The following is a 24,523-nucleotide window of genomic DNA, read 5'->3' on the forward strand; positions in this document are numbered from 1 at the left end:
TCATCACGCTTGATCTTATAGACCCATCTGTTACCAATGGCTTTCCTCCCTCGTGGTAGTGCAACAAGATCCCAAGTTTTATTCATGTCTAATGCCTCCAATTCTTCTTGCATTGCTAGCATCCACAAAGATATATCCGAGCTTTGAGTAGCCTCGTGGAAACTCGATGGCTCACCATCCTCTGATAATAGACAATATGCAATGTTGCTTTCAGTGACATAATCTGAAAGCCAACCTGGTGGTCTTCTGTCTCGAGTTGACTGCCTCATATTAGAAACCTCAAGCTCAAAATGTTCTTGTTCTTCGTGCTCTGGTACTGCTTCACAAGAAACTTGACCTTCGTCCGTCTTATTTTCTACCTGAAAAATAGTAGTTTCTGAATTCGGTGTGCCTTTGTTTCCCTTTACTTTATCTTCCTCGAAGATAACATTCCTGCTGATGACAAACTTGTGAACAGTAGGATCCCACAAGCGAAACCCCTTTACTCCATCAGCATAACCCAAGAAGATACATTTTCTGGATTTCGAATCCAACTTCGATCTTTCTTGCTCATTGTACAAAACGTACACAGGACTTCCAAATGTGTGCAAATGAGAATAATCTGTCGGCTTTCCAGTCCACATCTCCATCGGAGTCTTCAAATCAATCGCCACTGAAGGAGAACGATTGATAATATAACAAGCGGTTTTGACTGCTTCTGCACAAAATGACTTTTCTAGACCTGCAGTCCTCTACATAGCTCTAGTTCTATCCAACAAGGTTCTGTTCATCCACTCCGCCACTCCATTCTGTTGAGGTGTGTAAGCCGTCATAAACTGTCTTTTGATGCCCTCATGTTGACAATATGCGTCAAATTCGTCACTAGTATATTCTCCTCCATTGTCAGTCCTCAAACACTTGATTTTCTTTTCAGAATCAAGTTCAACACGCGCTTTGAAATCTTTGAAGACTTGAAAAACATCTGATTTCTTCTTGATTAGATACACCCAACATCTCCTAGAGAAATCATCAATGAACGAGACAAAGTATCTCGCTCCTCCTAGGGATACAACCGGTGCTTGCCAAACATCCGAATGAATCAGCTCCAATATGCATTTGCTCCTGGCAGTAAAAGTGTCAAACTTTAATCTGTGTTGTTTACTGGTAACACAGTGCTCACAAAAGGGAAGTGACACTTTTGTAAGTATCGGCAGCAGCTTCCGTTCTGAGAGAATTTTCAACCCTCGTTCTGACATATGCCCGAGCTTTCTATGCCATAACACCGTTAATTCTTCTCCTGAACCAATTGATGCAACAGCTAGTTCTGCCTTTTTGTGTGTTTCTCCCAAAAATACATACAAATTTACAGCAACTTTTTTCGTCTTCATAACCACAAGCACGCCTTTCACAATTTTCATGATCCCATTCTCGATACGGGTTTTGCACCCGATGTCATTCAATTGCCCCAAGGACAAAAGATTTTTCGTCAGTCCTTTCATATGTCGTACCTCCTGAATGATGCGAATGGTGTCATCAAACATTTTTATTTTGATAGTACCGACCCCAGCAATTTCCAAGGCATGATCATTTCTCATGAATACAGATCCTCCTGAGACTGGTTCATAATGATCAAAACATTCTCTCCGAGACGTCATGTGCCACGTCGCTCCTGAATCCATTATTCATGTGTCACAAAATTTGTGTCTGCCTTCTGCAACTGTTGCCGCTCCGCTGAGTAATATTTCACCACTGTCTGAAGTACTTGCCACATTTCCTTGAGAACTTTTATCGATACTCGTACACTCTTTCTTGAAGTGCCCTTTACTGCCACATTTAAAGCAGTAAATATTTTTCTTCTTACTTCTCGACTTTGATCTACCTCGTCTTTGGCTCCCACTGGAGTCACGGTCCATAAATCTTCCTCTTATCATCGGTAAAACCTCTGCCTGCTTCGAGGTTACCAACCTATCTTCCTTATTCTTGCGCCGGCTTTCTTCTCCGAGAACCGCAGTTAAGACATCGTCGAATCTTAAAAAGCCCATAAGAATATTGTTGGTTATGTTAATGATAAGTTGATCATATGAATCTGGTAGACTTTGAAGTAGAAGCTCCGCACATTCATTTTCCCCTATTTTATGCCCCATGGAAGTGAGTTGGGAAAATAGAGTATTTAGTGTATTGATATTGTCGGTCATCGATGAGGATTCCGTCATCCGAAGAGTATAAAGCCTTCTCTTTAGGAAAATCATGTTGTGTAGCGACTTGACCTCGTACATCTTTGTCAGAGTATCCCAGATAACTTTTGCTGTTTTTATCTCAGAGATACTTGACAAAACTTCATCTACTATAGCCAAGTGTAAATTGGCAACAGCATTATCATTCATCTCATTCCACTTTTCATCGTCCGTAATCTCCACCGGTCTATCTCCAATTGTCGCCAAGCAATTCTCCTTTCTTAAAACTGCTTGTATCTTTACTTTCCACAACATAAAATTGCTTCCATTGAACTTTGATATCTCGTACCTTCCCGCCATTATATCTACAACAATTTTAGCAGATTGGACAAAATAATCCCGCCTTAAATAAAAAATATCAAAAAATATTTTCTGATGTGGAAGATCAGTCTAGGCTGCAACCACAGAGCATACTCAGATTTTTAAGAAATTTTAAACCAAGGCACCGATACCACTTGTTGGTCCCACTTGCGGAATTTGAGATAATAAATCCCGAAAATAAAGAATAAATTGGAAACCGAGATTTACGTGGAAAAACCCCTAAAAATTATTAGAGTAAAAAGCACGGGCAAGATCAAAAGATTTCCACTATAATATTTTGTGGTGTATAACTCACTCACTGTGTTTCCAAAGAGAACACACACTCTCTTAATACAGGAAAACAAACACCTCACAAATATTATAGAACTAATAGGATGAGAGAAAACTCGAAGAAGGGATGATTTCATAATGAAGGGGAGAGCTCTATTTATAGAGCCCCTTGTCCGTGTGAAGACGCGTTAAAAACGCTTCTTCTGAAAATTCCGCGAAATTTCCTTCTGCTGATTGCCAACCCACGTTTTTTTTTATTTTCTTTGACTGGTCCCCCCTCCCACTTTTGCCGACAAAATGCGGTTATGGAGCTCAACTACTTTGACATTTTATTTGAAGAGGGTAACAATTTTAGGTGGCCACAGGTTACTCGTATAATATTTCCTACATTCTTGAGCATAAATTTTCCCCGTATCAATTAGTCCCAAAGTAGCCTAACAAACAGGACCTATCGATTTGTATTGTCTTTGCCCCAAGAAACGTCTTATTTAAACCTGAATCCAGCAAATTCATCTGCAAAAGACCGGTCTTCAAAAATCCCATTTCACAAACATAACCAATTACTCCAAAAATGGCTTCGAAAACGAGTTACATAAGCCTAGTTATGTTAGTCGTACTCATGTTTTTTTACAGAACCACAGCACAATCAGGCTGCACGAATGCACTTGTGGGGCAGTCCCTATGCCTCAACTACGTGAGTCTAAACTCATCGAATCCGTCGTCATTGTATTAGAGCATCGTTTTTCAGCACCCAGTTTTGACAATCAAACTTAACTTGAGATTCTAAAATCTATTCATACGGTGTGGTTGAAAGTTTACCTTTAGTTTTAAATGTTTGGCTCTCAATATTCCGGATTTTAAGCGGAGATATTCTTGTTACAAATCCATATGAACAATCTACTGTATCAAATTTAGTTTTTCAATCTCCGATTCAAGTCCATGATTGTTCATTGCATTCTTTTTCTAATTTGTACCGGAAAACTAGAAGATATTTTATCGAGATTTCGACTGGAAGGTGACGGTGATCGACGGAGATCGTGGCGGTGAAGTGGTGCTCAGTGATGGAATTGCTTCTCAAGGGTTGTTGGCCGAAACTTCTATGTTAAGAGAGAGAAGCGACAATTATTGACAGTCTTGATTTTATTGAAATCTTGATTGTATTATGTCTAGCATATAAGCAATCTTGATTTTATGGCCGAAACTTCTATGTTAAGAGAGAGAAGCGACAATTATTGACAGTATTGATTTTATTGAAATCTTGATTGTATTATGTCTAGCATATAAGCAATCTTGATTTTATTGAAATCTTGATTGTATTATGTCTAGCATATAAGTTTGATCATCAACTTTATATTTATAGATGTCATGAAAAGTACTAGAATCTCATTAGAATTCTTACTATAGTTTTGACCAAGACACATACTAGTAGGTGTTTGAGTAGGATGCTCTGCTCAACTTCTCATAACTTCTACTAGTAGTTTTGTCTAACTAGGACACATACTAATTAGGGTTTTATTAGGATACTCAAAGTTTAATCAATCAAACATCCATGACTGTGGTTTCATTATAATCTCAATCGACGATCAAAAATCACATATGTGATGAAGGTACAAAACTCGTTATTATGATGTAAAGTTCAAAATCTCGAAAAGCAACTTTCTAGAAATTCAATCCTCTACATGTACAAGTGGCAAATAGGGAAGGCACACAAACAAACATACACAGTTGCATAATACATTGTTAACACTTCAAAAAAATTAAAGGGTGAAACAAATTTAACAAGTTAAAACTTCATATGAGGAAACTAACACAAGCTATGATACATCACTAAGAATAAACAGATAAATTAATATCATGTTAATAACTTGTCAAGTTTAAATGACAGTGAACATAAAGCATAAAAGATAAGTGTAGTCATATGTAACCATTTAACAAACCTCGCTGATTACTTCATTAACCAATTGTTTAGCAGCCTCGATCTGTTCACTAGTGCCATCAATATGTACGGTCCTTTCTTTGGATGTATCACCAGGTGGCAAGTGGAGAGGCATAACCTGAAATATTTGGTAACAGGCAACACTCACGGCACCAGAAAAAAATCAAAACACAGATACAATATCAGGATTTTCAGAAAACCAGAAGTAGCAGCTCTATCAGGTATTCAAACCACATAATAGCATTATAAACCGAAAGGAAAACCAACCTGAATGCGAGCGCCCGTCCTTGCTTGCATGTTCTTAATGGTTTCACCTCCTTTGCCAATAACAAGACCCACCTAAAAATTGCCATTGACCCTAATTAAATGAGTAAAAATAACATAAAAACAAGCATCATCGTTACCTTGTTGTTGGGAACCATAAACACGTATGGATCAGTTCCTGATTGTTGCCCAGTCATTCTTCGAGAAACAACACCAGAACCACCTGCTTCAGCCTGTTCAAGCAAATGTCAGCCAGAGTGATGTGGCAAGAGAATATTAAGCAAAACAAATGATAGCTTAGTAAAAATAAAAATATTTCATCAGTTTGATCCAAAAATTGGCAGCCGAATTGTTTTGAACTACACGAACCTCAGAAAGAACATCATTAATCAACTGCTCAGCCTTGGCTACCTGGTCAGGAGTACCCATGAGCTCAACACCTCTTGAAACAGAATTTGGATCGGCATCCATGTCTCTGGTCACCTGAATCTTGGCACCAGACTGAAGCTGAATGTATTTAATGGTCTCCCCGCCTTTTCCAATAATCACACCTACCCTTCCATTTGGTATCTCAATTTTCTTGCTTGGACCTGGATAACCATAGGATGCACCTGTTGGTGGACCACTCAGACCCATGCCCATAGGCTTCTGAACAAAACCTACATTCAAACTAAATGACATCAGGGTGCAAGCCCTGTAATCTGATACTCACGTATGGCATCGCATGCATACTTGAACATATACGTATAAACTAAAGTAAGACTAAAAGTAATATTAATCAATGCATAAATTATAAACCAAGTAGCAAAAGATCCAAGCCCGGTAAAAACTATATTCTCGGAGACCAAGAAAAGTAAGCTCATACCAAAGCAATACGAGATTGAACAGTTAAGTATAAACTCATCGATACATTAAACTCGAGTTTATTAAGCACAAGAATAGAAGATCACCACGTAATCCGAGCACGAAGCTCGTATTAATCATATTTTTAAAATAATCGTATTTGTAAAATAATAAGAAAATAATTAAAAAAAGGACGGAAAATTAATTTGAAAAAACTAATGAACAGAAGCATTCTAAAAAAATATCAAACACTAACTATTAACAAACAATCCCAAAAGCTGTTCTTTGTTGTTCAGCTTGCCATTATTACACAACACTAAAGCTATTTTCCCTTAATCGGAGGCAAGATTTTCATGAAGCCTATTAAAGACAACACCACAAGTAGCTGTACCTCTTCATTACAAAGCTGGCAATTTTTTTTAAAGTCAACATTTTCTCAATTTTTATTACAATAAACCATAACTTTGTGTGTTTTGTGTGTGTGTGTATATATATATATAATTGGACTTCTTTAAAACATTCAACCTATTTCTACTAAAAATTCAACGAAGGGCGCTATAAATTAGACAGACTGTATTTTACTTGAGAATATTACAAAATATTGAATGAGTGCTGTCAAATTTGGTGGACTTCAATCCAAAATTTAAAAAGAGAGAACATTGAGTTTTGGGTGTAAATCTTGGGGAGAAATACCATGTGAGTCGGGGCCCTTTGGGGTATGGTAAATTTAAAGTAGGACCATGTCACTATTTATTTATTCGTATTTGCAAAAGCATGGTTAATTAACCTCGACAATTTCAAGAATTTTTCATCGTTCGACTGGATTAATTCAAATTCTATTGAAGCACATGACCCAATGAAGGTTTCTTAAGAATAAACCTCGGTAAAAAAAATGTATATAATTTTGAGCAAATTTTCAGTTCCATATCTGCAGAAATCGACGAATGCTCAAAAAACAAAGAATCCCACAAAGGTTAAAGAAAAAAGACTGGACTCTTTCTCTGGATTTCACGTAATCCGAAAACGAAAACGAAAACGTAAAAACTAGTTAAAGAGAAAACCGTCACCAGCATCAGTTGAATCAAATCCCCCACCCCCAGCTCCGTTTTCAACTCTCGCTCTTTTCATCGGATCCACGTTATTCAAAAGCCTAGCGGCGATTTCTTGAGCCTTCTGTTTCGCTAACTCGATCTCGCTCATAGGAGGCGGAACGCTGTTATAAGATGTAGGGGGGGCGGATGAGTCCGGGCCTAACGAAAACCCCGTAGCTCTACGCGGTGCGGGTGAACTCGAAGTCTGGTGATCTTGTACTTGCGCTTCTTCGATTCTCCACCCGCTGACGAATAGTGCACATCATCCGCCATTTGAGTAGACACGGAGGAGCAAAAATCCTAGACGGCCAACGGAGAGGAATAGATAGTGATTAGTGTGCGTGGACATATTTTTAATTAAACTTATCGGTTCATCTTTTTACTTCAGTATGAACTTATTTTTCTTATTTTTTTACTTCATCAACATTGATATGACGAAGTAAAATGTAATAAAAAAATACAGTGAAGCCCGTGTTTTTAAACATCCGAAATAAAATATATTATTTTACTTCGCTTTTGTTATTACTGAAGTTATTGGTAATGTATTACTTCGTAATTTATTATTGCCGAAGTAACGCATGTCGAAGTAAAATCCGATTTTTCTACTAGTGATAATTTGAGTATTATTTCAGATGAGATGAAACTAATTTCATTAGAAATCTAATACATAGGTTTAAAACTTTTAGGTTTTGGGATTTATCCAAATCCATTCTAAAATATGAGCAAAATTACCTCGCAGCGTGTAATATGTATTGAAGTTTATACACTAACACATTTTATAAGAATGAGCATAAATTTCGTGTCCAATACTCAAATTGAATGAGGCCAACTTCAAATGAAAGCGAAGACATGGATCTCCAACTTTAATGTTATTGACCTTTTTTAATTCGAAGTGAAAAATTTTGATAGAACAAGGCATATACTCGCGCAGTGAAGACATCCGCATGCGTGCCAAACTCTATCAAACACCTTCCGGACAGCAATAGGCGTGACAGTGCTTCCAAAATAGCTAACCCGTGCACTTCTTTAGCAACATGAGAGTTAAGGTTGATAAGCATTGTTTTGGCCATTATTTTCATTTCTTTTTTCCTCTCCATCTGCGAAGAACAAAAAGAATTTAAGCGTTATAAACCAAAACTATATTGAAACGTTGTCGAAGCTCAAAATAACTTATATATTCGAAATTTGGTGTTGAGAGCGTTCTTTTGATGTAATTTTCTCTTGAATTCGACTCCTTTATTTATTGAATTGATGTAATAACGTGTATATGAATTCGAAATCAATATATGCAATAGAATAGCCGACAAAAAACTAACTCTAAAAGTCAGAATTGTATTATATTACGATTTCCATTATATATGAATTTTTAATGTTTCAAAAAAATTATAGAACTTGAAATTTTGATTATAAATGAATAGATGTATATTATTGATTGTATAATAAAGAGTTATTCGAATATATAAAACAATATAATTATCCTGATAATGTAAATATTAAACTGGATAGCGTAAAACAGATTTGATACATTTAAATATGCTATTGTTATTAAACTTCAATTATTCAAGCCAATTCAATATGTTTAATCAATCTATTTGTTAACACACATCATTTTTTTTATACATACATCGATACATGACATACACGTTGAGCTATGATCCTTGGATATAATGATATCATTGGAATTTGAGATTGATTCTGAAGTTTTGAGCACAATACTATGTTTGGCACTATATAACCTGTAAAAACATAGTTATTGGTGGTCCTTGTGATTTACTGGTTGAGAATTTGGATTTGATGGCGCTTTATTGATTCTATCATACAGATATTCCCTTATACTTAACTGATGCTAGTACGACTGCTCGAGTATTGATTTGATAACGATCCGATTGATTCTGATACATGCACAGTGGATGAACATTTGACCTGATATCTCCACGACATACATGTATTGCATATCATATATCATTTTATAGATATATGTTGTATCTATTATGACTGTTCTATACAGAGCATTTGTTCACCCACAATGGATTGTTGTTGTCTTTGTGTGTGGACAATTGTAGGTAATCCAGGTTATCGGGAGACTGAAAAAGATACTTCTGGAGGGAGTCAATTCCAAGTTGAGGTTGAGTAGTTTATCCCAGTGTATATATGTATCTATATATCAGGGCATGTCCTGCAGATATGAGTTGTTTGTATGTAGTTGATTTCAGTCACGTGTATACTTATTTTATATTGTGATGTGTTCAGATGAGACTTTATTATATACTATTTTTAATATTATAATCATAATTGGCACATTTTGGGATCATTGTAAAGAAATTTTTTATTCGTTTTCTAATATAATTAGTTAATTCTAATCAAATTACATTATAACAACGATTAGGAATTAAGGAGCCCAAAATGTTGTCCCCTGTCAAAGAACTAATAGTGTACAACCATAACCGTAAATTCGTTCGATAAAATATAACCACTTGAGAAGTTTGAGGGAGGGTTGTTCATTGACTCATCATATGAGCATCCATCCGTATTACTAGACATCTTCATGCTCATACCATTGAAATATGGCATATAACATCACAGATGATAATAACAAACTCGAGCGACATTTATCTTTATTTTAGACGACTGAATCGACTATGAACGAGTTTAAAATATACAGTAACTAAAAAGTGTTTCATGGTCAACGTAATATGTATGACCTTATTTTATTCTAGTATATTCAAGATCTTTATTTATGTTGTTTGCATGAGTATGCATTAAAAATTAAAAATTACCCCGTTCTTGCAACGCGGTCCATGGAAACGCCGCCTATGAGCTAGTGTGATGGTAAGATATACACGCACATTACTCACACTGATAGTCCAAACTGACAATTGGCATTTCAGTTTTCGTTCGACGATCATGCATGTGACCACCTCCAACTTGATCATGAAACAGCTTCTAATAACGGGCCAGTTCTGCAGCAACCCCAGAAAGTCCACATTTCCCCCAAATCTCATGCCGAAGATATCCCCGAGAGCCCAACCTCACCAGTGGAGCCAGATATTCCATCAGGTATATAAAATCGAGTACTTCATCATCTTCTTCTCCGAGTCAACCTGATTTATATTTTAATCGGGGCTGTCTTGTAAATGCAGAGGCCAGGTCAAAAACAGTTCCTAGAACAGATGGGTCCTCCAATGGAGGAAGCAATACCAGAGAAGCTTTCAGTTTTGTAGGAATCCTTCTCCTGTGTCTCTCGTGTGCTTATTCTGTCGCCGGATTTTGAGATTTCCCGGCACATGTAGACATGGACAGAGCTATATGTGGGGCTTGGTTGGGCTCCAGCCCCACTTAATTTTTTTTAAAAAAAATTAATATGTTTTATTTTTAAAATTTTGTTGATTAGCCCCAATGCCCAATTTATTTTTTCTCTCTCTTTCACTTGTGTGCTGCGTCATCTCTATTCTTCTCTCTCAAACTATCACAATTTTCATTACTTCAAATGGCCGTAACTTTATCATCGGTCGCCAGTTTACAAAATCGATTGTAGATTCGGAAATCCCACGGTATAAGCTTTCTTTTAATACCAAATTTTCGAACTTTCTTTGTCGTCTTAAAATCAGCCGTCACCCATCGGTCGCCGTTTTCGCCGAAAATTATGAGAAAATCTTAGCGTTAGACTTTCTATAGCTCGTTCTTATTGTTCTTAGTTAGATTTCGAATTTTAAAGGTAATTTCAGATTTTAGTGTTTCGAAATTTGGTATTTTGGTATTTTTAATTTCGATAATTGATATATATTAAATTGTTGATTGTAGGTACTATATTTAAGCCGATTGATGGTATTGATAATTTTTTGGAATTTTTTTGAGCATTATTTCGAATTTCCAGATTTTATATTGGGGATTGTCGATTTTTAGTGTTCATTATTTATTATTTGGATGTTTAGATGCTATAGAAAATATAATTGAAAATTTATGGAATTTTGTAGGAATTTTTAAAAAATTCAGAATTATGTATAAATGGGATTTTCGAACTTATAAGACTGTAAAATTTTTATATTTAAATATATTATGCCTTAAGATTTCAAATGTTAACTTCGGAATTGTTTTGGAATAATTATAATTGTTTGAGGTTTATTGGATTAAAGTAACAATTATTTAGTGCTGGTAATATTGATTTGATTCAGTTAGCCATAATAAGTTGAACTAAATTGATATTTTATGGTGAAGACGGCACCAAGGAGAAAAGAAACTCAAGAATGAAGAAAAGAAAAACCATCGACTCATTTTTTAAACAAAAAGAGCAAACATCGACAAGTTAGGACCATTCTCCACCAATATTGATGACTCAAATCCCAGTGATCAACAGCTTAACAAATCTCTTAGAATTGATGTTGATGTGAGTTTTCTTGAACCTGATCCGGCATTACGTACTCCGATATGGAAATATCGTGTTAATCAAATGGATGAAATTAGAGGAGCTTATATCAAGATGGGGCCATATCAACCAATCAAGAAAGAGTATCCACCGACCAAATTTGGAAGTCAAAATCGACGATTCCAAAGTCACTGGTTCAAAAAATTTACTTGGTTAAAGTACTCTCCTTCGAAAGATGCTGCATTTTGTTTCCGTGCTTCTTGTTTGAACATAAGCATCCTCGTAATCATGCATTTACAATTTATGGATTCAAATATTGGAAGCGAGTTAATAATGGTGATAGATGCGCATTTTTTATTCATATAGGATGCAATACTTCACCACATAACAATGCTGCGGAATATCTTGATAATTTGATAAATATGCCTCGTCACATTGACAAAGTGATAAATGCACAATCTTCAGAAGAAAAATAGAAGAACATATTGCGGCTTACAGCAACTACTGAAAGCATTCTATGGTTTCCTTTGCAAGCATGCGCATTTACAGGGCATGATGAATCTTTATCTTCTAATAATCGTGGAAATTTTATCGAGATGATAAATTTTATAGGAAAAATGAATAAGAGTATTGGGGACATCGTCTTAGAGAAAGCTCCTAAGAAGGCAAAGTATACTTCACCAGATATTCAGAAAGATGTCTTGAATATCATTTCCAACCAAGTGAGAGCCAAGATTCGTAAAGAAATTGGGGATGTAAAATTATGCATTTTAGTTGATGAAGCGAGATATGCATCTAACAAGGAGTAGATGACTATTGTATTAAGATTTGTGGATAGTGAAGGCTTTTTACGAGAGCGATTCTTTGCCATTGTACACGCGACAGCTACAACTGCTGCAACACTTAAGAAAGAAATATCTGATGCACTTGGCTGTTATGACTTGCATATCCACAACATGCGTGGACGGGGATATGATGGTGCTAGAAATATGTGCGTTTCTTGGAATGGATTGCAGGCTCTTTTCTTGAAAGATTGCTCGTGTGCATATTATGTACATTGTTTTGCTCATCGGCTTCAACTAGCATTAACTGCCGCTGCTGAAAAAGAGGTATCCATTTGGTTATTTTTTTCAAAATTGAATTCCATTTGTAATCTCATCAATGCATCTCCTAAACGGCACGGTGAGTTACATTCTGCTCAAAGAATTGAAGTTGCGCATATGGTAGCTACTGGTGAATGTGGTAAAGGTAGAGGATGTAATAAAATTGAAAATTTATTACGACCTAGAAAGACTCGTTGGAGTTCTAATTTCGACTCACTTTGTGGCATGATTGATATGTATACCTCTGTGATTACCGTGTTAGAAAATATGTTGAATGATGGAGCTTCTAATTCCATTCGTGGTGAAGCTAGTGGTGCATTGATTGCGATGAAGTATTTTGATTTCATATTCATATTACACTTGATAATTTGATGAATATACCTCGTCATATTGACAAAGTGATAAATGCACAATCTTCAGAAGAAAAACAGAAGAACAGATTGCGGCTTACAACAACTATTGAAAGCATTCGATGGCTTACTTTGCAAGCATGCGCATTTAGAGGGCATGATGAATCTCCACCTTCTAATAATCATGGAAATTTTATCGAGATGATAAATTTATAGGAAAAATGAATAAAAGTATTGAGGACATCGTCTTATAGAAAGCTCCTAAAAAGGCAAAGTATACTTCACCAGATATTCAGAAAGATGTCTTGAATATCATTTCCAACCAAGTGAGAGCCAAGATTCGTAAAGAAATTGGGGATGCAAAATTATGCATTTTAGTTGATGAAGCGAGAAATGCATCTAACAAGGAGCAGATGTCTATTATATTAAGATTTGTGGATACTGAAGGCTTTTTACGAGAGCGATTCTTTGCCATTGTACACGTGACAGATACAACTGCTGCAACACTTAATAAAGAAATATCTGCTGCACTTGGCCGTTATGACTTTCATATCAACAACATGCGTGGACGGGGATATGATGGTGCTAGCAATATATGCGGTTCTTGGAATGGATTGCAGTCTCTTTTCTTGAAAGAGTGCTCGTGTGCATATTATGTACATTTTTTTGCTCATCGGCTTCAACTAGCATTAACTGAAGCCGCTGAAAAAGAGGTATCTATTTGGTTATTCTTTTCAAAATTGAATTCCATTTGTAATCTCGTCAATGCATCTCCTAAACGGCACGGTGAGTTACATTCTGCTCAAAGAATTGAAGTTGCGCATATGGTAGCTACTGGTGAACGTGATAGATGTAGAGGATGTAATAAAATTGGAAATTTATTACGACCTAGAAAGACTTGTTGGAGTTCTAATTTCGACTCACTTTGTAGCATGATTGATATGTATACCTCTGTGATTACCGTGTTAGAAAATATGTTGAATGATGGAGCTTCTAATTCCATTCGTGGTGAAGGTAGTGGTGCATTGATTGCGATGAAGTATTTTGATTTCATATTCATATTACACTTGATAATTTGATGAATATACCTCGTCATATTGACAAAGTGATAAATGCACAATCTTCAAAAGAAAAACAGAAGAACAGATTGCGGCTTACAGCAACTATTGAAAGCATTCGATGGCTTACTTTGCAAGCATGTGCATTTAGAGGGCATGATGAATCTCCATCTTCTAATAATCGTGGAAATTTTATCGAGATGATAAATTTTACAGGAAAAATGAATAAGAGTATTGAGGACATCGTCTTAGAGAAAGCTCCTAAGAAGGCAAAGTATACTTCACCAGATATTCAGAAAGATGTCTTGAATATCATTTCCAACCAAGTGAGAGCCAAGATTCGTAAAGAAATTGGTGATGAAAAATTATGCATTTTAGTTGATGAAGCGAGAGATGCATCTAACAAGGACCAGATGGCTATTGTATTAAGATTTGTGGATACTGAAGGCTTTTTACGAGAGCGATTCTTTGCCATTGTACACGTGACAGATACAACTGCTGCAACACTTAAGAAAGAAATATCTGATGCACTTGGCTGTTATGACTTGCATATCCACAACAAGCGTGGACGGGGATATGATGGTGCTAGAAATATGTGCGGTTCTTGGAATGGATTGCAGTCTCTTTTCTTGAAAGAGTGCTCGTGTGCATATTATGTACATTGTTTTGCTCATCAGCTTCAACTAGCATTAACTGAAGCTGCTGAAAAAGAGGTATCTATTTGGTTATTCTTTTCAAAATTGAATTCCATTTGTAATCTCATCAATGCATCTCATAAACGGCACGGTGAGTTACATTCTGCTTAAAGAACTGAAGTTGCGCATATGGTAGCTATTGGTGAACGTGATACATGTAGAGGATGTAATAAAATCGGAAATTTATTAGGACCTAGAAAGACTCTTTGGAATTCTAATTTCGACTCACTTTGTAGCATGATCGATATGTATAGCTCTGTGATTACCGTGTTAGAAAATATGTTGAATGATGGAGCTTATAATTCCATTGGTGGTGAAGCTAGTGGTGCATTGATTGCGATGAAGTCTTTGATTTCATATTCATATTACACTTGATGCATAAGATAATGGGGATAACAAATCTGCTTTATCGAGCATTGCATGAGAAATATCTAGATATTTTAAGTGCAATGGATTATGTTTCAAGGACTAAAAATTTGCTTCGTACTTTGAGAGAAGAAGGATTTGATCTCCTACTTAGTCATGTGAAAGAATTTTGTGTCAAGTATGATATTGAAATACCTCACATGGAAGCTCGTTATATTATCTGGTACAGGCCGTTCTTGTCAACATAATGATTCAATCATAGTTGAGCACCACTATCGATTTGATATATTTACAGGTGAAATAGATTTTCAAATTGAAGAGCTTAATAATAGATTCAAGGATAAGGCAGTTGAACTTCTTAAACTTAGTTGTGCTTTGGAACCTAAAGAAAAGTTTAAGCTTCTTAATGTTGATCATATCTATCGACTTGCTGAGAAATTCTATTATCTTGATTTCGATTCACAAGATTTGCATCACTATAAGCTTGATGTTGCTGGCAATGAAAGATTTCAGAATTTATCAACCATTTCTGAATTATGACGAAAATTATTTGAGACAAATAAGTCAGGAACCTACGATTTGATTGACAGATGATTTATATATATTTATCTACGTCGTTTACTTAGTTATCGAATCTGATATATTTATTTAATTGACAGGTTGATTCGTCTTGTTTTAACTCTCCCCGTTTTTACATCAATGGAACGAGCATTTTCAGCAATGAAACTTGTTAAAACAGCTCTTCGTAACAAGATGGAAGCAGAGTTTTTCGGAGATTCTATGGTAATCTACATCGAACGAGATTTGGTTGAAAAATTCGATAACGATTTAATAATTAATGAGTTTTATTCTAAGAAGAATCGAAGAGCACAACTTCAGTAGTGTTTTACTCCATGTTTTTTAAGGTATTAAATATTAAATACTCTTGTTCTATGTTTTCATGAAGTCAATGTTTACATATTTTTTATTTTAAATTTTTTAGTTAATTATTTATTTTATTAAATACAGCATGGGACGGAGCCAGCCCCAGGTAATTTTGAATCCTGGCTCCGCCCCTGCATGTAAATACTTATGCCAACATCATTGTTATCTTGTTTGATATTCTGTGGATTTTTGCGTTGGTTGCCACTGCTCCTTTGTTTTATCCCAAGATTTTGAAGTAACACTCAATTTAAAACAAGGCAAAAATTTGTGTGAGACGATCTCACGGGTCGTATTTTTTGAGACGGATCTCTTATTTGGGTCATACATGAAAAAATATTACTTTTTATGCTAAGAGTATTATTTTTTATTGTGGATATCGGTAGATTTGACCCGTCTCACAGATAAATATTCGTGAGACCGTCTCACAAGAGATATACTCTTAAAACAATGGCTCTCTTTGAACAATAAATCACGGTAATTTTGTTTTATCAGTGAGATGATTTTGTAAAACAAAACATTTAAAATATCAAATAATAATTGATATATAATATATAAAATATGCATAAGCTGATCATATAAGGGTAAATTATGATTCAGTACCTAGACCAAAAGGACTTTTGTCTTAACTCCCTGGTGAGAGAAAATTTTTTATATATATGCCACAAATACCTTTATTCCCTATTGATTATTAATTGATCCTCGCGCTTCGCAAAATGGTATCAGAGCTTTAAGTTGATTTATTTCAAACACATGATTTACTATTATAGAACAACTAAATGTTTGAGGAGGAGAATTTAGAAAAAATTATGAATCCGAACTTAGGTTCGAGAAAAATAATTTACAAGAACTATTCCAATATTTTGGAATATACACAAGAGCATCTAACTATTGTTAGATATCAGGAGCAGAAAGGGACGCTACAGCAATCTCAGGTAAACTTATGATTCAAACAAATAAGTCTCTGAAGATAGTACCAGATTCCTCTAAGCTCTCTTCGGATCTTAGGAAAATCCAGAAAACAGTACAAAATTATGGCAATATGCTATATTTTTTACCCCAACGAGTTGATAAAATCCTTGAAAACCAGGAAGAAATTCTTGGAATATTAAAGGATATTCAAACAAGAATTCAAAAAATAGAACAACAACCAAGTTCTAGTAAAAGAACTTCAGGAGGATGGTTACCACCATCATTTGGTACTGAACCTTTGTTACATCAACAAGGGAAGGCCGGAGTGGTATCAAAATCTTTGATTGAAGAAGAAAAGATGATCAATCTAATAAAATCTGTCTCAGAGAAGAAATTAATCTGATGACAACTTTAGAAAGGATTGGTTTGGAGGATCTACAAGAACTTGTGGAATCTTTCGCAAATCTCAAAGTTATAGATCTGAAGATGAACACAACATGAGGTGAACCACCTGCTATAACCTGGTCATCTTCTCAGGAACCACCAAGGGAAAGTGTGGGATCTCAGAATGTAAACATGAGAGAATCTAAAGCCGATTTCCATACTGGTGGAGGATCAAACCCAGCGGGAACAAGGACAAGGAGAAGTCAAATTCCCTTGCACCAAACACCCTATGGGAAAATTGTTTTGGATCCTATACATCCTTATGGGGTTATGCTTAACCTTGATGTATTAGATTTTAAAAATAGAGAAGATCTCATAGATGACTGGACATCTGCTATGAGAATCGCGGCAGGAACATTTGATCTCAACAGAGAAGGATTCATTAAACTTTTAGAAATGAGTCTTATGGGATCAGTAAAAATTGCTTGGGACATGACTTTATTGGAAACAAAAGAGTCAGTCCTAGCTGGTGAATCTCTTAATGAGATCGCTGGAAAAATGGATACCCTATTTAAAGCACAATTTATAGGAGTAGACTATTTTAATAATCAAAATACAGAGAAGAGGAAGAAATATACTGAAGCTCTGTATAGTCTTGAATTACATGATATATGTTTAGTGGATGAATACATTATGTTATTCACTAAATATAGATGTAATTCAGGAGTCGAAGAAGATAGCTATGCAACTTTTCTTCGCCAAAATGCCAAGTCCCTGGAGAGAAATGCTCATAAGGGAATACATACATGGTAATCCAGATACATTGGCACGAAGAGCCTCTTTTCTCAAAGGAAAATTGGCAGAATGGTGTCATATGACAGCCTTACAAAAAAATTACAAACGCTTAAGAGGTATCAACAAAAGAACTCATTTGTGTTGTAAGGAAAATGATCTTCCAACAATTATTGGAAGTAAACCACAAAAGCATAAGAGGAAAAGTTTTAGAACTCATCCTTATGCTAAAGGTGGAAGAAGTTCTTGGAAACCAAGAACAGTATGGTCTAGACAGAAGGCCAGATCTTATAAATCTGGGCAAAGAATTGGACCATCAAGAAGTAGGATATCATCACAAGCATCGAGTACATCTCGAAGCACGGGAAGAACACCTACGAAGAAAACTTTTAGAAGAGCTCATACTCGAGCTAATGAAAGTTTCAAGGATTGTAATTGTTGGACATGTGGAGCAAGAGGTCATATCTCGACCAACTGTCCAGAAAATGAAAAAAGAGGAATTAAACGCTTCGATCCAACCCCGGATATTGAAGAAGCATTTTATTACCAAGATCTTATTCAGGTATACCGATTCGAGGATATTGCCTCATATGAAAGTATATATGAAGAAGAAGAGGTCTTGAGTCAGGAAAAATCAGATGGAACTGAATTGGAATATGACTGAAGACAAGGTGTTTCGACACGAAACACATGATGATTTGTCTGGATTCTTTAGCCAGACAACAATATCTCATAGTATGGTTCAAAGAATCATGAGAGAAAATCCTAGTCTACAGAGATATCAGGGATTCTCTGCAGGACATGTAGAAAAATTCTTAGGAAGTCTTGGCCTAAGAAACAGAAAGCATCATCTAATCTATAAAGTCTCTAGAAGAGAAATGGCAATCCCAATGGAACTTACAGGAAATAGAATGGAGATGCAGTTAATTCCTTCCGAAGAAATTAAGGAGGAATTACAAAAAATCAAGATAGAAGTAGCAAGGACCATGTCCTGGATTCATATTGGAGCAATCCAAATTATGATAAAAGCTACTTTCAAATAAGGAAGAGATTCACCCATTGATATTGCTATATATGATAAAAGATGGGGAACCTTCAAGATTCAGTACTGGGAACTATCTCAGGAAATCTCTGCGCAGGAAAGATTGTCGGAGTAATTTATCCGAGAATTGCTCACAACCTGGCAGATCGAGATTTCAGCCGAGCCTTGACATTACACCAAAATTTCAAGGAAAAAAGGCTGATGAAAGAAGGTAATAGATCATATTCTATTACCTATTAAATTTCATATGCTCTATCTAATACACATCATTCAGAATTGTTTATTAGAAATGAGTTCATTGAAATACCCGAGATATTCGGAAAATTTGCACAAGCGATATATCCAGAAAGAGTTGAGTTTCCTTTAATACAGGAAACAGATATCCAAATACAAGACAAACCTATTCTACAAAGGAATCAAATTTTTAGATTGGAATCAAGAAGACTATCTTTTCAGGGAGATAGAATTACTAGTTACAGGTGGGGAAAATGCCTGTACAAGAAACCCAATAGGAGCTAAAAAGTTTTTCTATAATAGGAAAGCTTAGATGCCCAGAAGGGTGGAAGGAAGTAGAAATAGTATTTGATATTACGAAGCGAAGGAATCAATTTTCTTGTAATACCATATACTATTTGGAACAACATATGATAGGAACTTACCAAGGAATGATCAATATCGGAGAATTGAAAGTTCAGATCAAAGGAATTCTGGAGAAAGGATCAGATCGACTGATTCTTGGACTAGAGTTTCTCGAGGAGCACAAACCTTGGAAACGTCTAGAGTTTGGAATGGAGTTTATAGCAGATGATAAGATATGGAAAATCCAATGACCACAAGCCCATTTTCCATATACATTCCAGTATGAATGTTATATGAACAATATAAGGCAGAATACTTTGCTGCTTATATTGATTCAGGGGCTGGAATTTGTACAGCAAAACTAGGAGTTTTTCCAAATAATTTGGAAGAAGAATTACCAAAGATTGCTGGAAGAGATTTTTCCAGAAGAATCTTAATCTTATGCAAAGGGATTAAGATGACTGAAATCATGTTTGGCGGTGCTGGACAAACACCTTGGTACAAGGTAAAAACACCATCAATTTATTTTCATGATACACGAGCTGACATATTGCTAGGAAATAATTTCCTACAAATGTTCAAATCTTATACTCAAGAAAATTAGACTAGACGATTAGTGTTCACAACACCTTGTGATCACAAAATCATAGTTCAGAGACTACGAGAGGCATTTTACAGAAAATTGCCGATCTAGTTTCTCAGCAAGCATGGTGATGAAGGAAGACTTCTGAACCCAAAAATGAAAGATTACAGACGGTTTGGAGAAATAATGCTCCAGTTAAGAGCAGATAAAGAACTCCAACCAGAAGATATAGAATGCCTTAAGATAACTCTACATAGGAATGAATTAGAGTTTGAATCTAATGTATCATTGGAAGATGTCAAGAAAAGGATCAAAGAAAATTACAATGAAGATCCCTTGGCATGGTGGGATAGAAATCAACTCAAAGCTTGCCTTAAAATTAAGGATGGCAAAGAATATGAATTTGTCTGTTGTAAGACTATCCCAATGAATATAATTGATCAAAGGGATATGCAGATTATAATCAAGGAACATTTAGACCTTGGTTTGATCAAAGCAAGAATGTCACCATACAGCAGTCCAGGTTTTCTAGTAAGAAATCATGGTGAGATAAAATGAGGTAAACCCAGATTGGTTATTAATTATCTAGAAATTAATAAGATTCTGGAGTTTGATGGGTATTTTATACCTAGTAGAGAACACTTGATTAGTTGCATATTTTATCAAATTCGGATGCACGAAGAAAGCAAGAAATTAACAGCTTTCTCCACACCTCAAGAACATTACATTTGGGAGGTATTACCAATGGGATTGGCTAATTCACCTCAGATATTTCAAAGAAAAATGGATAATCTTTTTAAAGATGATTTTAAATTTATGTTTGTTTATATTGATGATGTTTTAATAGCATCTAAAAATATGGATGAACATGTTAAACACTTGGAAATTTTCTCTAATGTTTACAAAAAATGACTGGTTTTATCTGAAAAGAAAGCAGTCATTGCAACAAGAAAAATTGAATTCCTCGGAATTGAAATCCATGAGTCAGGAATAATTCTGCAAGAACATATAGTCGAAAAGGTGCAGAATTTTCCAGATAGTCTCAAGGACAAGAAGCAACTTCAAAGTTTCTTAGGAGTTGTTAATTTCGTTGGGATGTTTATAAAAAACCTAGCAAAACACAGAAAGGTGTTTAGTCCATTATTGAAAAAAGATTCTAGATTTATATGGACAGAAGAACACACGAAGGGACTGAGCCAATTAAAAGAGATTTGTAAAAATCTTCCGAAAATGGCTATTTCTCAAGATGAAGATGATCTGGTATTATACACAGATGGCAGTGATCATTGTTGGGCAGCTGTTCTTACTAAGCTCACACACGACGGAGAACAACCATTCAGATATTGTAGTGGTTTATTCTCAGATGCAGAAGCCATCAGATGGCATATCAACAAGAAGAAATTTTATGCAGCTAAAAAGGAATTTTGAAAAATGACCATTATTTTTACTTGCAAAAAAATTTACTTTAGAAGTTGATAATACACAGGTGAAAGCTTTTATGAGAAACATGATTGAATCCAAACCAGAAAAAACTAGACTTCTAAGATGGCAAGCTTTATGTCAAAATTACATATTTGATATAATTATTATTAAATCCCATGAAAATATTCTTGCAGATTTTTTAACAAGAGATGAACAACATTGACATTGATGCTATAATCAAGATGCAGAGGCATTTAAGGGAAACACCTTGAAATGCTTCAAACCGAGTTTAACAAGTTAGCACTAAACACAGAAATTGCAGGAAAACTTCAACAAGCGGATAAGAGAATTGTCTCTGACCGAATTACAGGATGTTTACAGCCATATACTCAGTTATGGTCTGTAACACAAATGCCTATCCTCCAAGGCATCGAGAAGTCATTGGTTTCCCGTATGGAGAGTTTTCGAGTACAGGACTCTATACCTGGAACAGAGGATTCAAGTACCCCTAACACAAGTGTTAAGCCGGGATCATCTTCTGATGAGTCGGACAAAACAAAAATTGAAACTCCAGATTTTAATCTCGAGTCTTCAAGTCAACCCTTCACCTCGGGGATTGAAGAGGGAGATATCAACCTTAGACCCAATACTGACAGGGGCAAAGCTAAGGTTGGTACTAATGAAACTGCAATTTCTCCATTTCAGGTTTATCAACAAACTTGGGAGAAATTAAATACAAGAATGGGCATCAACCCAGCCATGGTTCGAGTTGATGTTGCAGGTAAATATCCTAGGGTGTGGATGAAACAAAATTCATATCCAAAGGAGGTCAAAGTCTGGTGTGAATTTGGGGCTCTTGCCTCAGTTTATACTACTTCACCCAGCTTCCCGGAGATTTCAGCTTTACCAAAATGGATACAGGAAGCGGTACATGAAACTTGGACAAACAATGATCATCTGTCCAGATGAGATATTCTGAAACTGTATTTTTTCAGTGCAGCACCAGAACCAGCAGGGAAAGGCTCACACGAAGCCTTTTATTTTATCAAGCTAAGGAGGCCAGACATGAATGTCCAGAAATTTATCAAGGATCCTCCTACAAATGAAACACCCCTGATCTCTTCATTTAATGAAGATGATATATCTACCATAAGAGCATGGGAAGGTTGGGTCTGTCTAACAGAGATGGACAAAGTCAAGTATCCATTTAAATTCTATCAGAATTCTGTAAATGGATATTTCCTGTTAAATACGATGACAGGAAAAAAAACAAGCTTCGCAGAAGACCTGCTCGAAAGAAAAGAAATCTTCTGTGGAACAGCAAGCTACCGGCAAGTAAAGAAACTCGCCGAAAATTCTGTAATATGGCACATGTAGGAAGATGGTCGGAGAACATCTGTCCTGAATGCCAGAACCAGAAAGAGCTGGAGTTTGGTAAAGGGTTCAAGCCAATATCTGATCGGAAACACTTTACCGAAACAAGTGCAAGTGGGGAAGGACCACAAGCACGTTTTCCCCGGGGACATAGAAAGCCAAAGATTCCCCGACAAAACTAAAGGTGGGCAAGTGACCAGCCTACTAACAAAAAGAAGGACCACCATGTGAGCGGATTGCATGGACCACTAATAATCAGTGGTAAAAAACAAGGGTCGATTAGATTCCTTATCTTTAAAGATAAAGGAAAACTGATAAATGAACAAGGAAAACTGGACCTAATCATATATATAAACAAGAACGAATGGGAACCAGTAAATCACACCAGAACGAAACTTAAAAATGTATTTTACATATTTAAAAGTTTCGAAAAGAAGAATCAAGAAAAATAGAGATCAGCTGGAATCTCTTAAATGGTTAATTCAACATTTTAAAACCTCAAGAAATGAGATTTCAGCAGATATCTTACAGGCTCATCTCTACTGGATATGTGGAGATATAAAAGAAGAAGACAAGTTGATTTCTATAATAATAATCTAGAAAAAGACATTTCAAGAAAGTGGAGGGACCATCTCAATGGACCACTCAACCACTAAAAGGTACAGAGGCAAGCTGAAAAGGCTTATCAAGATTTGGAATCCGAATTTCAAATTCGAAGAAGCCTTCTATAAATAAAGAAGGAAGAATAAAGTTGGGATCATCGAACATTTCCTCATCTTCTTTCAAACATAAGTTGTAAAATTTTCTTTCAGGTTTATGTGTGTTGTGAGTTCGGCTACTACAAGTAGCTAAACAAGTTTCTCCTCCTCTACAGGAGGTTTCAATGTAATAATAAATGTTTGTGTTTGAATAAAGAAAATCTTTGCTCTAGCCCCTCTCATGTATTATTTTCAAAATTTTATCTTTTACTATACACCCTAAGGTAAGAAATGAATTAGGGTTGTGCTAAGTGCTGCTGAAGGAATAGGCGTCAGTAACCATCGGTTGTGATTGTGTGGTTGGACTGTGAGGAGCAGTTCGTAAAATACGGTTGATATAACCTGGTGGCACTCCGGTCAAAGAGGTAAAAGATTTAAATTATTTTACGGAAGCATGATGGGCCTTTAATCATAAAAGAAAATCAATTAATTTAAAATAAGGTTGAAGGGTATTTTGGAAAAAGTAGGGAGTGGAAGAAAAGTTGAAAGAATTCAGGGAGTGAATGGTAAGTTGTCCATCATATAATATAACAAAAATATTCAAAAAAATCATTTAAATATTATATACACTGTCGTTTTGACCGCAAAAATACTATTTAAATTTATTTTACAAAAAAAATTATTTGAGTGATGTATAAAAGAAACTAAAACAGAATCATACGCCATCATATACATGAATAATTTTAGGTTACTTAGATTTTACAAATTAAAAATAATTTGTTTGTACTTAAAATTAATATATAATTTTTTTTACCTCCTTCAAATTTGAGAGTAGGTCTCTTGTGAGACGATCTCACGAATTTTTATCTGTGAGACAAGTCAATCCTACCGGTATTCACAATAAAAAGAAATAATCTTAGCATAAAAAGTAATAATTATTTCA

The 24,523-nt window shown here is 35.5% G+C and overlaps 1 protein-coding gene across 1 annotated transcript; it reads right to left on the bottom strand.

The window, feature by feature from the left end:
• Positions 1–4,592: 4,592 nt before the first annotated feature.
• Positions 4,593–7,226, bottom strand: LOC142544393 (uncharacterized). Its single transcript, XM_075651449.1, is given in 6 exon segments — positions 4,593–4,858; positions 5,008–5,079; positions 5,145–5,237; positions 5,374–5,663; positions 6,915–7,146; positions 7,149–7,226. Coding segments are annotated over 6 exon segments (876 nt in total). The 5' UTR covers positions 7,212–7,226; the 3' UTR covers positions 4,593–4,732.
• Positions 7,227–24,523: the final 17,297 nt, after the last annotated feature.

Source organism: Primulina tabacum, chromosome 1 (assembly GCF_025594145.1).
Source record: "Primulina tabacum isolate GXHZ01 chromosome 1, ASM2559414v2, whole genome shotgun sequence".
Classification (NCBI taxonomy): domain Eukaryota; kingdom Viridiplantae; phylum Streptophyta; class Magnoliopsida; order Lamiales; family Gesneriaceae; genus Primulina; species Primulina tabacum.